Source organism: Nelumbo lutea, chromosome 4 (genome assembly GCF_056320005.1).
Source record: "Nelumbo lutea isolate HS-2025 chromosome 4, American lotus-T2T, whole genome shotgun sequence".
Taxonomy (NCBI): Eukaryota; Viridiplantae; Streptophyta; class Magnoliopsida; order Proteales; family Nelumbonaceae; genus Nelumbo; species Nelumbo lutea.
The window spans coordinates 19,239,368-19,252,053 of record NC_142687.1 but is presented as its reverse complement, the minus strand read 5'-3'; the positions used below and the strand labels follow the sequence as shown (position 1 = coordinate 19,252,053).

The 12,686-nt window shown below is 39.5% G+C and overlaps 2 protein-coding genes and 1 long non-coding RNA gene across 4 annotated transcripts; 2 read left to right on the top strand and 1 right to left on the bottom strand.

Moving 5' to 3' along the window:
• Positions 1–908: 908 nt before the first annotated feature.
• Positions 909–1,802, bottom strand: LOC148854375 (uncharacterized). The gene is made up of 2 exons (XR_016112275.1): positions 1,685–1,802; positions 909–1,610 (listed from the first exon to the last, which is right to left on the bottom strand). It is a non-coding gene; the product is annotated as an uncharacterized LOC148854375 (long non-coding RNA).
• A 159-nt stretch (positions 1,803–1,961) lies between these two features.
• Positions 1,962–6,178, top strand: LOC148854374 (uncharacterized protein At5g01610-like). Of its 2 annotated transcripts, none has more exons than XM_088982263.1 (3): positions 1,962–2,190; positions 4,325–4,379; positions 5,744–6,178. In XM_088982263.1, the coding sequence occupies exons 1-3, from the start codon at positions 2,092–2,094 to the stop codon at positions 6,121–6,123; spliced, it is 534 nt and encodes a 177-aa protein (XP_088838389.1). In that variant the 5' UTR covers positions 1,962–2,091; the 3' UTR covers positions 6,124–6,178. The 2 variants fall into 2 exon arrangements, with proteins under 2 accessions (XP_088838389.1, XP_088838390.1); XM_088982264.1 differs by having other exon boundaries at positions 2,040–2,218.
• Positions 6,179–9,113: 2,935 nt separating this feature from the next.
• Positions 9,114–11,539, top strand: LOC148854373 (early nodulin-like protein 17). The gene is made up of 2 exons (XM_088941075.1): positions 9,114–9,413; positions 10,751–11,539. The coding sequence occupies exons 1-2, from the start codon at positions 9,128–9,130 to the stop codon at positions 11,092–11,094; spliced, it is 630 nt and encodes a 209-aa protein (XP_088797201.1). The 5' UTR covers positions 9,114–9,127; the 3' UTR covers positions 11,095–11,539.
• The last annotated feature ends 1,147 nt before the right edge of the window (positions 11,540–12,686 follow it).

The window sequence follows — 12,686 nt, the reverse complement described above, 5'->3', positions numbered from 1 at the left end:
AAAAGGGTGATTTCGTCGGACTGTGAAACCAATGATGATGAGGTTTTACAGTTCTACGCCGGTATTCAATTCATGGTGCCACTGTAAAAGATGCGGGTCCCATATATTTAATATTGGCATAAAACCTTATCACTAAAGCATTTGGTTAAACCTTGCTCGCTACCAACAATCTTCGAGCGCAAAATAATTGTTGATGCTTGTCGCCGTTGTCGTCTCTCGTCGGTACTCGGTAGATCACTCATATAACTTGCGTGGCCAAGGCAGGGCCATCTGGTAAGATTATCAAAATACCCATCTAATGGAAATTTTCCTCTTTTTTCGGCGTTCCCTACCGATGGGCCATGGGCTCCACTTCCTTCCTGTTTTCCTTTTTCCCTTTTTAGTGGATCCTTCGGTTCATGGGGCGCGTGAACCCTTCAATAGGAGGCATGCACGTCGCCCTATTCGGGAATTGCTATTCCGTTTACGTAACGAGTTTTTTAAGGTTGTCAGTCCGGTTCAACCGGTTAGATAAAAATAAAACCCGAGCCCCCTATCTTTCCCTCTTATTCGTTTGAATTCTCTTTCCCTAGTTTCATTTTCACCTAAGCCTTAGCTCAAGAGCAAGAGACCATCGGCAGCGATTTCAATGAGTCCGACGGCGGAGTCAACCGGCGATAAGCATCCACCACCCTCACTTTCCTTTCAAACCTATTATTCCTCTCTAATATGATATTGCTCTTTTTTACAGACCACCACTAGTGGTGATTTCTCTGTTTCACCAAGCTCCGACCGTGTGAAATCAACCGACAACAAGTGTAAATCGGCTTTACTTGTCAGTCTTAATTGTTAAAGTTCTAACATTCAAAATCTAACAATTTTTGTCTTATCTGTATTTCCTTAGATAAAAGGTTTGATAAAAAAAATGGAGAGAACAAGCTATTATTGGATGGGAATACTTCTTTTGATAGATGGACAACATTTCAAGCTTTTGATCAATCTACGACAACGTGAAGACCCATAAATTAGACCTTGTTCTTCCCAAGATGTGGGCCATTTAATTCTGGCATCTTCACAACTCACAAGACTTTCACTCTTGTCCCAGTACAGTCTATATGTTACTCCATGGGTGATGACAAAAATAAGAACTCCATTAATTAATGTATCAGGGTCGCATTATATCTGATTACTGCATCAAATACTGCCATGGAGTGTTCTTTGCCAAGCAATGCCCACATGCAATCCGGAAAACTCCCGTGCCTTTGACGATTGGCATCTCTCTTACTTCATTCAAGATTGGGTTCCGACCCACTACACTTAAGGAACTACCATTGTATGGTCAGCTGACAAATGCATAGATGAGAGTCATTAGAAGGCTGAACTTGTTCTGTTGCGAAAACATGGCATAGAGCCCCTGAGCACGCCCCATGAGGGTTGAATTTATATCGGGTGTGGCTATGAGTGGGTTGTCCATTACGTAGATTGATCCAAACGAGGATGCAATTGGGTCAAAGCTCGTGATATTGGATAGCCGGTGATAAACGCCCCAACCCAATTGCTGGTTTACACTTGTCTCTGGTTGATTCCATGCCGTTAGAGCTCATTGAAACAGAGAAATTGCCATCGGTGGTCTGTAGAAAGAAAGAATATTAGATTGGAGAGGAATAGCAGGTTTGAAAGGAAAACGAGGAGAATGGATGCTTACCGCCGGTTGATTGACTCCATCCCTGAAATCGCTGCACGCCACCCTCTTGCTCTTGAGCTAGGGCTATGGTGAAAATGAAACTGGGGAAAGAGAGTTCAAACGAATGAGGGGGGGGGGGGGGGAAGATAGGGCTCCGGTTTTGTTTTTATCTAACTGGTTCGGATTGACAACGTTACGTTAACGGAATAGCAATCCCCGAAACGCGCCCCGTGAACCGAAGGGTCCACTGAATCCGGATTCCTTTCTTCCAACAGTGGCGTGCCTGTCTCTGACGACTGTGCCACGTTTTAGAGGGAGGAAGAGAGAGAGGCTGGACCGCTGAAGGCAGAAGGCGGTAAGCCGGTAAGAGCATTTTGGATTGTAGAGAGCTCCTTCACCTTGGTGAGAAGGGAAGAGAGGAGACAGGAATGGAAAAAGCCTTGACAACGGTTCAGAGCTTAAAAGCTGGGACTTTTTGGATTTCGAGGAAAGCCAAGGAGATCTCTAATGTTAGTGAAGACCTTACTGTGAGTGCTGATGATGCTATTTAAAAAGGTTACTCATCCATTTCTATTTCCTGTTTACAATTCTGGGTTAACTTGTATTTATCTGCTAATTGTGGACCCTATTGCTACATTGCCACTCGTTTCTAGGCAACCCACCAATCCAGTTGATGATATTCAGTTAGCTCCGCATCGATATTCCAAAATTAGTGGTTGAAGGGGAAATCATTGTCCCCCCTCCTCCCAAAAAAAAATGGTGTAAAAGAAGGAAGAAAAGATCTTGTTCTGCGGGGTTCATTAATTGATAATTTTGTGTCATCTATCCGAAAATAAAAGAGGGAGAAAAGTGAAAGATGAGTTGTTATGAACAATGAAAAGGGTTCTGGATGGGGGGGAGTAAGATGTTTTTGAGTGTTCCTCCAGTACCTTGCTTTGCTTTTCTGTTCCTTTGGTTCTTATTTCCACATAATCATAACCTCTTTGGACAAGTTTATATTTTATTTTGTACTGGTCAATCAAAACTGAAATGAGACAGATATCATCGATCTCAAAGCTATGTTTTGAAAAGTTTCTGGTATTTTCAAATCTTTGTCTTGTACGCTGCTCCATCCTTCAAAGTAAATTAAAAAAAAAAAAAAGATTACAAAGTGGTGAAATATGGGCTGTGATTATATTAAATCAATGAGAGCTTCCGGTCTTAGATGAGCTAAACACCCTGCTATAGCACAGAGAAAGTTGAAGCATTCCCCATATAATTATGCCCTGAAGCTCAATCAATCTCGAAATCCCCATGTTATTACTAACTTAGCACAGCTCAAGAATTCCACTATTCACCATAAAGTTATGCCCTTGAAGCTCAATTCCAAGATACTCCATTCTGTTGCTAAATTATCAAAGTTAAATGCTCAACTGCCAATGTATCTTTCTAGTTATCATTTTTTTTTATCACTTTTCTAGTTATCATTTTCTTGTTGGATAAGGTGGAGATTCTTCTTTGCAATTGATAGGATTACTGTGGATCATTGTTCATTGGATCTTGATGATTTTGTATCTACACTGCATGCATAAGGTGCCTGCTTACGCAGACTACAATATGTTTTGTGCCCTTGTGTTGATAGGAGAAACTTTAATATCTCGTGGTTTCATTGCTCTCCTCTGTCTTGGTTGTCTTGTTTCTCTATATTACTTTTAAACAGTTGTCATCTTATTTAATGGTGTTTCTTATTGCAAATTTATTTTACAATTTAGATGGTTCTCGGTTCTGTTGCCATTTATCTGAAGAAACGGTGTCAGCTCTGTGCCACATAGCCATTTCTCCCAATAGAGTTTGAAACGCTGTTCGGTTAAATTGTTTATCAAATAAACATTTGTCTCAATTTGTGTGAGGGCCATCTGTTGGGGAAAGGGGCGGAGCCAAGTATACTGGTGGGTGTCCTTGACCCCCTAAACTTTTTGTTAAATCATTATTTATATAGGGTTATTAATGGGAGATTGGATCAAAATGTAATAAATTGAGTCCTTAGGTTAAGGCTGTCAATGAGTATACTCATGGTTAAGGCCATCAATGAGTTGGATGGACCCAAACCGGGTTGTGATAGGTTTTGGTTCCTAATTTCCAGCCTGAACTAATCATACTACAAAGACAACTATTTTTAATACCCGCCTTTCCCATGGTATGGTTGTAATATCATCATATTGTCATGTCCAAATATGTCAATTTAAAAAGCAAGCAGTTTTATTGTCTAATTACAGGTTAAAATTAGACTTACCAATTATAATAGGGTCTTATTGGATCATACCTGATAATCCCGATTCATAATTAGGTTTGTTCTGGGTCTGTTATTAAACACTATGAGATCTTGGTTTGGGACTGGCCCTGAACATTTATTACCAATTCAGGACCAGGTCTACCCTGACCCTGGCCTAATTTGGCCCATTGACAGCATTAATTATGGTTAGCTTTGAATTTGATTTGACAGCCAAGGATTTCAATACTCTTTGGAATTTGGATAGCTTGACTTAGAACTATCTATGCTCTGCAATTCTATCTCGCCCTTGGTTACCTGTTTAGTTCCAAAATTCATGTCATAGTGAAACCGGAAAGCATATGTTGCTATTGGTTTTATTCTTGCACTGAAATGATTACATATAATTGCAGTCTTTCTCGAGCACTGTTGAAGAGAAGGCTAAATGGATTTTCAACAAGCTAAAAGGTGTGGATCTTATTTTATATAAATGTATCTTTTCTTGGTTCAAGGAAATGTAAGTCTGATGAAACAACAATTCCTCTCTAGAAGCCCCAAAACTGATTTCTCATAAATATATTGCTTACCTATGTTCTTGTATGTTCTTCTATCAATTGTTCTCTCTTGGGGTTATTAAGTTTTATGTTTTGGGAGAAAGGGGCTTGTTTGCTCATATGGGGGCCTAAATTGTTCCATGTAAGATGTGGGGATTTTGTCTTCTTGGAGATCCCAAGATATTTTCAAGCACAAAAGCAAGAGAGGTTCATTTGGTAGGTTTTGTCATCTTACCTGTCATGGTCAAGCACAGAATTTTCATGCCAATGTTGTTTGTTCATAACTTATGGAGCTGAGTTATTTTACTCCTTCAGCATCCTTCATCCAATTTCGCATTGCTTGGCAAGACAACTTAGATTGCAGATGAAGCACACAATGGATGAGCTGACGCAAGTCACCCTTCCATTCCTCTTTAAGATGTCTCCACTTTTTTGGACAATTATCTGAAGGAAAGTGTGAATCCTAGCTTCTCTTAGATTTGGACATGTGGCCATATATTGAGTTTTGCTATCTATTGAGGGAAAAAAGAGTAACTTAATATTTTATGTGATTTTAAGCTTTTCTCTTTTAGGATATAAGTCTGAGGTTTTGGGATGCGCTGTTGCCAGATTGTGGCTATTGAATTCCATGTATTTTCCATTAATTATTCGACAAAGAAATCTCATTCTTGCTGCCCCAGTTGTTGTGAAATACTTTCTTGAGATTGGAAAAATTCTTTATGGAATATATCTCAATGATGAGCAGGACAATGGAAGGGTTAACTAATCATACTTTTAAATTGTGTGGTAATTAGATGGACTGGATTCATTTTCTGAATCTATTATAATTCCTTAGGCTCTCTATGAGAAGTGATAGCAGTTCAGGTGGCAGCCTGAGTGCTTCTATGTATTTCTCTAAATTGATCAGCTCTCATTATAGGATTTGAACAAGGAACTCTTCTGTTAATTCAACTTCTCTGGTCTGGAAGTGTTGTAGGATTCCCCTCTATATGTCAACCAATTGTCTACTATTTTTCTGGTCTAGTCACAACCATTGCCTCTTCACAGCCACTTGGACCAATCTGAGTGTTTTAACCAACAGTTGTTTCTACATTATTAGCTATTAGATGTCCTTTACGCACGACTGTGCATGAATTTTGTGATGTTCATTACTTCATTTATGATAAAAACATGTTTGTCAATGTGTGTGCACACAGACAAACTTTTGTGCACCCAATATAATGGAAGCTTATATATCTGGTGTTTTTCTTCTGTCTCTCTCTCTCTCTCTCTCTACAGGCAAGCCACTGAAATCCCAGCCAGATCTTCTACGAGAGTACAATCTACCACCAGGCCTCTTTCCTCGGAACATAATATGCTATGAATTTGAGGAATCAAAGGCCAAGCTGATTGTGTACTTGCCCTCTGTTTGTGAAGTTAGCTTCAAGGATTCTTCTGTAGTGAGGTATGCCACTCGAGTTAAAGGGACACTGATGAGAGGAAAGCTCACAGGGATAGAAGGAATGAAAACAAAGGTCCTGGTATGGATTAAAGTGACGAGTGTAGCTGTCGAAAGCTACAAATTCGACAAGGTTTGGTTCACCGCTGGTGTGAAGAAGTGCAGGCCAAAGGATGCATATGAAATTGTGCTTGATTCCGTTAAAGTAGAGGAATTTTGAGATTAGAATTCAAACATCATTTTTGCCAAAATTATTATCCTCATTATAGCTCCCATTTGCTAGTGCTTTTCACATTCACATGATGCACTGATTTCTTCTTCTTCTCTCTCTCTCTCTTGGGGGGGGGGGGGGTCTCCTTTTTCTTCTGATAAGTAAGATTACATTGACACTGCATGGCCCATGTTAGCTTGGCTAAATAGCCTTCTGTCACATGGAAAAGAAGGAATGGTTTCCGATTTGTAGGCTTTTAGTAGGAACAAGCAGTAGGCTCTAAGCTAAGGTGAACAGAAAGACCATGTGGATGATCTGGATTTTCGACCTCAAAGCAATTTGCTTTGCAGAAAAACCTGCATTGCCGGCTTAAGTTGCTCTGGCACTATAGCATAGAGCAGTGAAAGCATGGCAGAACTGTCGATGATATAGAGGGCACCCCAAAATCTCAACAAGTGTCAGTTTTGTTTTCCCACAAAAGGGTTCAGAGTCGAGAGGCAAGATATTTATTCTTGCATTGCTTTCTAGTATAAAAGTTAATGCAGTGCCAATCTCGACCGATTTCATGTCGCAGAGTTGATTTTGCGGGTCCATTTCCATTGGTCTCCTGTATTTTAGTTTGTATCAACCATGTTCGTTTAAGTCAGTCCCCGCCCTCAAAAAAACGAACTGAGGGTCCGTTTGGTTCACAGTCAGAATCAAAATTCATTGGAATGGGCATCAGAATGATCTTTCCTCCCACCTGTTTGTTTTATATGGGAATTGGAATCAGCTGAAATTGATTTTCATTCCCAAGAGAGGGGAAAGGACTGGCCATTCTCTCTAATGGGGGAATGCCATTTTACCAGGAATGGGATTCGGATTTCCCCCAATCCAATTCCAGACCCTTATTCTGCAAACGAAACTGACCCTGAAAGATTTGTGCCAATTAAACATCAATTGTATGTTATTTCTAATTCTGTCCTTTTCCAATCCATGGCCCTGAAAATTTTGATTAGGTAATTGGAATCCATCTTCCCTTGGGGGCTGTCAATGATTTGTTCGTGTAATAATGAACACCGGGGAGTGATCAAAGGAAATCACACTAATTTGGACAATCTTGCTTTACCTTTTTCTTTACTGGCTTTGAGGTAACAAAGGGTTGTTTTTAAGGTTGTGATCTTTTTTCAGAGGTTGAAGCTCAGTGTGATTAAGAATCAAGCAAAGTGCCTGTGCCTGCTCTTACAGTCTGTACAGCCATAGTCCCCATTCATATTTCTTCTTGAGCTTTTTTGGGTCCTTGGAAGCAGTTATCGCCAGTGGGTTATGATGAGCCCACATGCCCACAACTTTGCTCAGCACTATATCTCTTCAAAAAGATAATCATTCAAATGGGCAAATCCCTAATCCCTAATCAACGATTATAAAGGAAGTGATTGATTTCCATTATAAGCTGTAATTAGGTATGAAAAAGATATGAGTTCTCAAACGAAAAACTACCAGCAAGATATAGAAATTGTTTTTTGAGTGATTTTGAACTTTTGAATGTGACATGAGTTCCAGAGTGATTTTCAGCCTTTCACACGCTGGATTCCATTTAGACCATGATTTCCAGCCGTGACCCAACTCTAATAAGTAATAGGAGAACCAACGGAAATCCAACGAGTGTACACGGTCGACTTGGTGCTGCACTAATTGAAAAATTGACAGCAGTAACTCATCCTTCTTGGCCAAAGAATCCAACGAATGGAATGCGGGCCGGGGCAACTTTTTTCTTTTTGTTTCCAAGTTTCTGTCGGTTACTTGTTCGGTTAGGCTTTAGCTGTCGGCACTCAAACTAGTTAACTATTCTTTATTTTGTCTTATCTTTTAAATTTATGTCAATTAATTATAAATTTCCAAGTTTCTTAATTCCATTTATGTCAAAACGGTTTAGCCGTGGCTCTGATGAACAAATGGAAAGAACAAGAAGATTGTTCCCTTTATTCATATCACCATTTTTAAAATCAGACCAGACGAGACGGTCGGACCGGAAAAACCAAGAATTGATCACCTGCCGGTTTCGTTTTCCTCCAAAATTGCTTTTTTTCTCAAAACTGTTGATTTTAGTCAATAAACTGCTGAACCGACCAGTTAACCGTTCAAACCGTTTTGACCATTTTTCAATTATTTATTTATTTTTTATTTTTTATCAGAACGACCTTTCAGACCGTTCGAACCAGTAACCAGACCCTGACTGATTCGGTCATCAATTCATTTTTCAAAACCACAATTCTTATTATTTTTAAAAATTTAACTTATTTTTGAAAGATTTTTAAATATATTATTTTTATTGATATTAAACCTAAAAAATTACCCTTATATGCTAGAAACCCTTTTATTTTTGATAGTGGAGACAATAACCGAGAGACTGATTCAAATGAAAGGTGATTGCTTATCGATGATTACACACATGCAACGTTCTAAGTCACCACTAGCATGGATAGAGTCATATGTTGAGCCATACAAAGACTATTGCTGATTCGCATTGCATATTGTCTTTTTCCCATATTAAAAGAAACATCAATGTACTAGCTCGTAAGGTTACTACTTGGTGTTTGGGGACTAAAACTTATGGAGTTTGGGAAGAGCATCCTTCTCCTTGTATTTGAAGTGATCTAATAGATTAAATTATATTATGCAGAGAAAAAAAAAAAAGGCTGGAGTGCAAGTTTCATCCTATTTCCCGTTCATATATATATATATATAAAAGATTTGTTCAGTTTGATAAACCAAAATCTCGGTTTATAAAATCTTTGTGGGTCCCATATTGTCGTGAAAATAAGATTATAAGACAGGGTGTGAGCACCAGTTGGATCTTGGGTGTACGGTTATCCACGTCAGTCACAGCACAGCACTCAACAGTACCGTACGCGTACGCGTAGGCGATCTCCCGCTCTCATTTAACAAAAGGGATTAATTTTTAAAATAAAAAAAATGATATTCTCCGTATTTATTAAGGTATATTATCTGGACTCACTTTTCTCATAAATAAATGACCGTGCAACCGGGAGTGGTTGTAAGGGAGTGGCTAGAGAGAGAAGAGAGCGAGAGAAAGAAAGAGAGAAGAGACAGAGAAGAGGGTTCTGGAGCTATGGAGGTATGGAGACGAGAGACTGTGTCGTCGACGCTGCTTCTGGTGCTAACATGCACCATTCTCTTCCTGATGTCGGGAGTCTCCGCCACCAGATTCATCGTCGGAGCAAACATGGGCTGGACTTCCAATGTCAACTACACTGAGTGGGCAAAAGGCAAACATTTCTACCTAGGTGACTGGCTCTGTAAGTGCTCTCTCTCTCTCTCTCGCTAAGACTGATCTACGTCTTTCGCCATTTAAGCTAAGATCTGCCTTTTTCTTTCGGGCCGCTTCTGCTTGTTCCTCTGCTTCTTTCTCTTCTTTGCTTCAGATCTTTGTACTGATGCTGTTCTCCCCCTAATTTTTAGCTAGAAACTTAAGGCATTTCATAATGCCTCACTTGTACTCTTTCTGTTTAAAATAATTGCACTGACGAATAATCTTCCCCATTTTCGGTAAAACCAAGATACCATTTTGGAGTCCTATCGATGCTTGCTTGATTTCTGCTACGAAATCGCTTGGATTGCATTTTGAACCCGTATTTTTTTTCCGCTTCAGATCTTAAATCTCCTATATTCCTTCGCATTTTTGTCTCTTTAATTTTTTGAAATTTTATGTAGCTGATGAAAATTTCCTGTGTATTCTTAAATCTTAATTTCTTATATCTTTTTAATTTCTCGTGTACTTTTTGAACTTTTGCTGTTAACATTCTTGTATTTGGATCGCTAATGTTTCCAGTAATGAAGCTGGTTAAATTTGAACCTTTTTGTCTCGTTTTCTTCAATTCTCGAGGACAACGAAAGACATTTTTACACATCTGTCAGGAAGTTATCTTCTGAATAACGGGTAGCATTGAGATGAGATACAGCAATACGGGCTGTGAATTCTTCAATCTTTGCTCAGTTTCTCAGATTTCGGTTAATAATGGACTTACATTTCAGTCCATTCACTGGGTTTTCATTTGCCTTTCATTTATGATTCTCTCTTAACGGTGAACTCAGATCTGCCCATTTTTTGCTTTCACCTGGGTCTTTTTTATTTTATTATTTTAATCAGACCACCTCTGAACATCTCAGATCTTCTGTACCTCGACGGATTTTCCATTTTCTTTTGTCACTGCCTTTTCAGCTGTGTTTTGACGATTGCTAAATACTTCATTAATGATTAGTTCACTACATTTTACTTGAATTACATCAATCCTTGTTATTTTCGTTCCATCTCTTCCGTCTTTGGAGTCTTTTCTGGTTTCTGCTTCAAATCAGGTTGCGAACTTGACCGAGGAGCAGACGATGCGTGTTCTTCAACGAAACAATTACTTTCTAGAACGTATTGGAACTCGGGTCCTCACGGTGTCACCACAGAGCTCTGGTTTTTTAATTCAACCGTCCAAGCTCGATTTTCCCACCCATGAAAATCCGTGCTCGCCAAATAAAAAACCCATGAAAAATCGCTATTTGCTGATTTTCTTTCTGTTTGCCAATGATTTTGATTTGAGTTATTCCGTTATTAATTAACCCAGTTCTGCACTTCCCCTGCTCGCAGTTTTTGTATACGACAGGAACCAGATGAACGTGCTAGAAGTGAACAAGACAAACTACGAGGCGTGCAACGAGAACCATCCGATTCACAATTGGACCACCGGCGCAGGGAGGGATGTGGTTCCACTCAATGTCACCAAGACATACTACTTCATCAGTGGCAAAGGATTCTGCTACGGCGGCATGAAAGTCGCTGTCCACGTCGAGAAATTGCCTCCACCGCCAGCATCTTTGCCGGAGAAAAGCAAGAATGGGTCTCCGTCCAATTACGGAAGCCAGATTGTTTTGCCAGCTGTGTTCGCCATTGTTGCACTCTTTTGGGACAACTTCATTGGGTTTTGGTACTAGTAAGACGTAACCAACTGCCCCACGCTCCCCAGTCCCTAGCTTGAGTTTGTGAAGGAGAGTTTGATTGTAAACGTTTGAATGAAGTTGTTAAAAGGAAGGGAATTTCAAATTTGTACTCTGTAACAGTGATTGCTTTTGAGTTGTTTTCACCTTTTTCTAGTTGAATCAAGGATGACCCGAAGTCCGCGATCCACGGTGGAGTAAAACGCGGTCTTTTGTTGATTGATGTCCCGCAATTTAAAATAGCGATGAATGCGGAGCTGAGCGTGAAGGCGGAAGAAAGCGTCGGTGGATGGGATCATTGAAATGTTTGTTTATTTATTTATTTAGTCATGAAAGGTAAGAGTGTAACACAACACAACCAGCTTTAGTCGGAGGAGGCAGGCAGGTGGTGGTTGGAACTTGGAAATGGCATTCTTTCGCGTCGTGTTATTGTTACCATTTATTTATTTATCTTCATCTGAGGTGGCAGTGAATCATCCATTTCGGTTTACACTTGATATCCATCGGATTAACCGGCTCTGAATTCTGTACTGTGATGCCGACCAGAACCCTAAAAATCGGGTCTGGGTCGGCTGGTCTGGTAGCAGTGGTTGGGCCACCACAATTTGAATGGCGATTCGAAATCGTCATTAATCGAAAAAAAAATTCAAAAATCTATAACGACCGGAAAGACATGTTTGGCAGAGATGAGAGTGGGTTATTTTTTGGGGATGGAATAAGAAGCAGAGGGGAATGCACATCTACGACACGGGAGATATTCTCAATGGAGATGTGCATGTAGGGCGCGTCTGGGGGGCGGGGGGGAATGTGAACTCGGGGTAAGAACAACCCATAAACCCCTGGGCCTGGCCCCCGGCCCTCTCACTCTGACTCGTCATGTGCATCCTAGTTGGCATTTCCTTTCTTTTGTAACTGTGCAAATGCAATGTATAGATAAGGGGGAAAGCAAAAGCTTTAATTTCTCGTCATTTTTCAAAGATTAGTCACAGCAGATGTTTACATCCCACAGAAGTATAATTGAATTGCATCTTATTATTATTATTATTATTATTATTATTATTATTATTATTATTATTATTATTATTATTGACTTTGAGGCATCAGATGACGGTAGTGATGCAGTATAAGTATCAGTAAGGGTCCCACTTGAGGGGAAGGCATCATTCTTTAGTTATAGCCATTGGATTGGCAATAAGATGGGACTTCTGCCCGTCCAGACTGTCCAGTCCAAATATCAAAGACAGGACACAGGATTGTGTGATTAGGGGTATCACTTGGACTTAATTTGGTCCAATCCGATGCAGTTAAATGTGAGTCCATTATAAATAGATCATATCTAATTTAATGAATGTTATGGACCAAGGACTGGTCCAATTCAATATTTAGACCATTCAATCTTTTCAAATTTATTTTGATTTAGATTGGTTTTAAACTAAAGGATCCATTGAAATATATATTCTTATCTTATATCAATGAATTAGATATTGACTTAATTCAACTCAATCCAATATAAATTTGTTATGGATGGACCAGATTTAATCTAATTTAATAAATATTTTGGACTGAATTAATCTAATCTAATGTCTTAT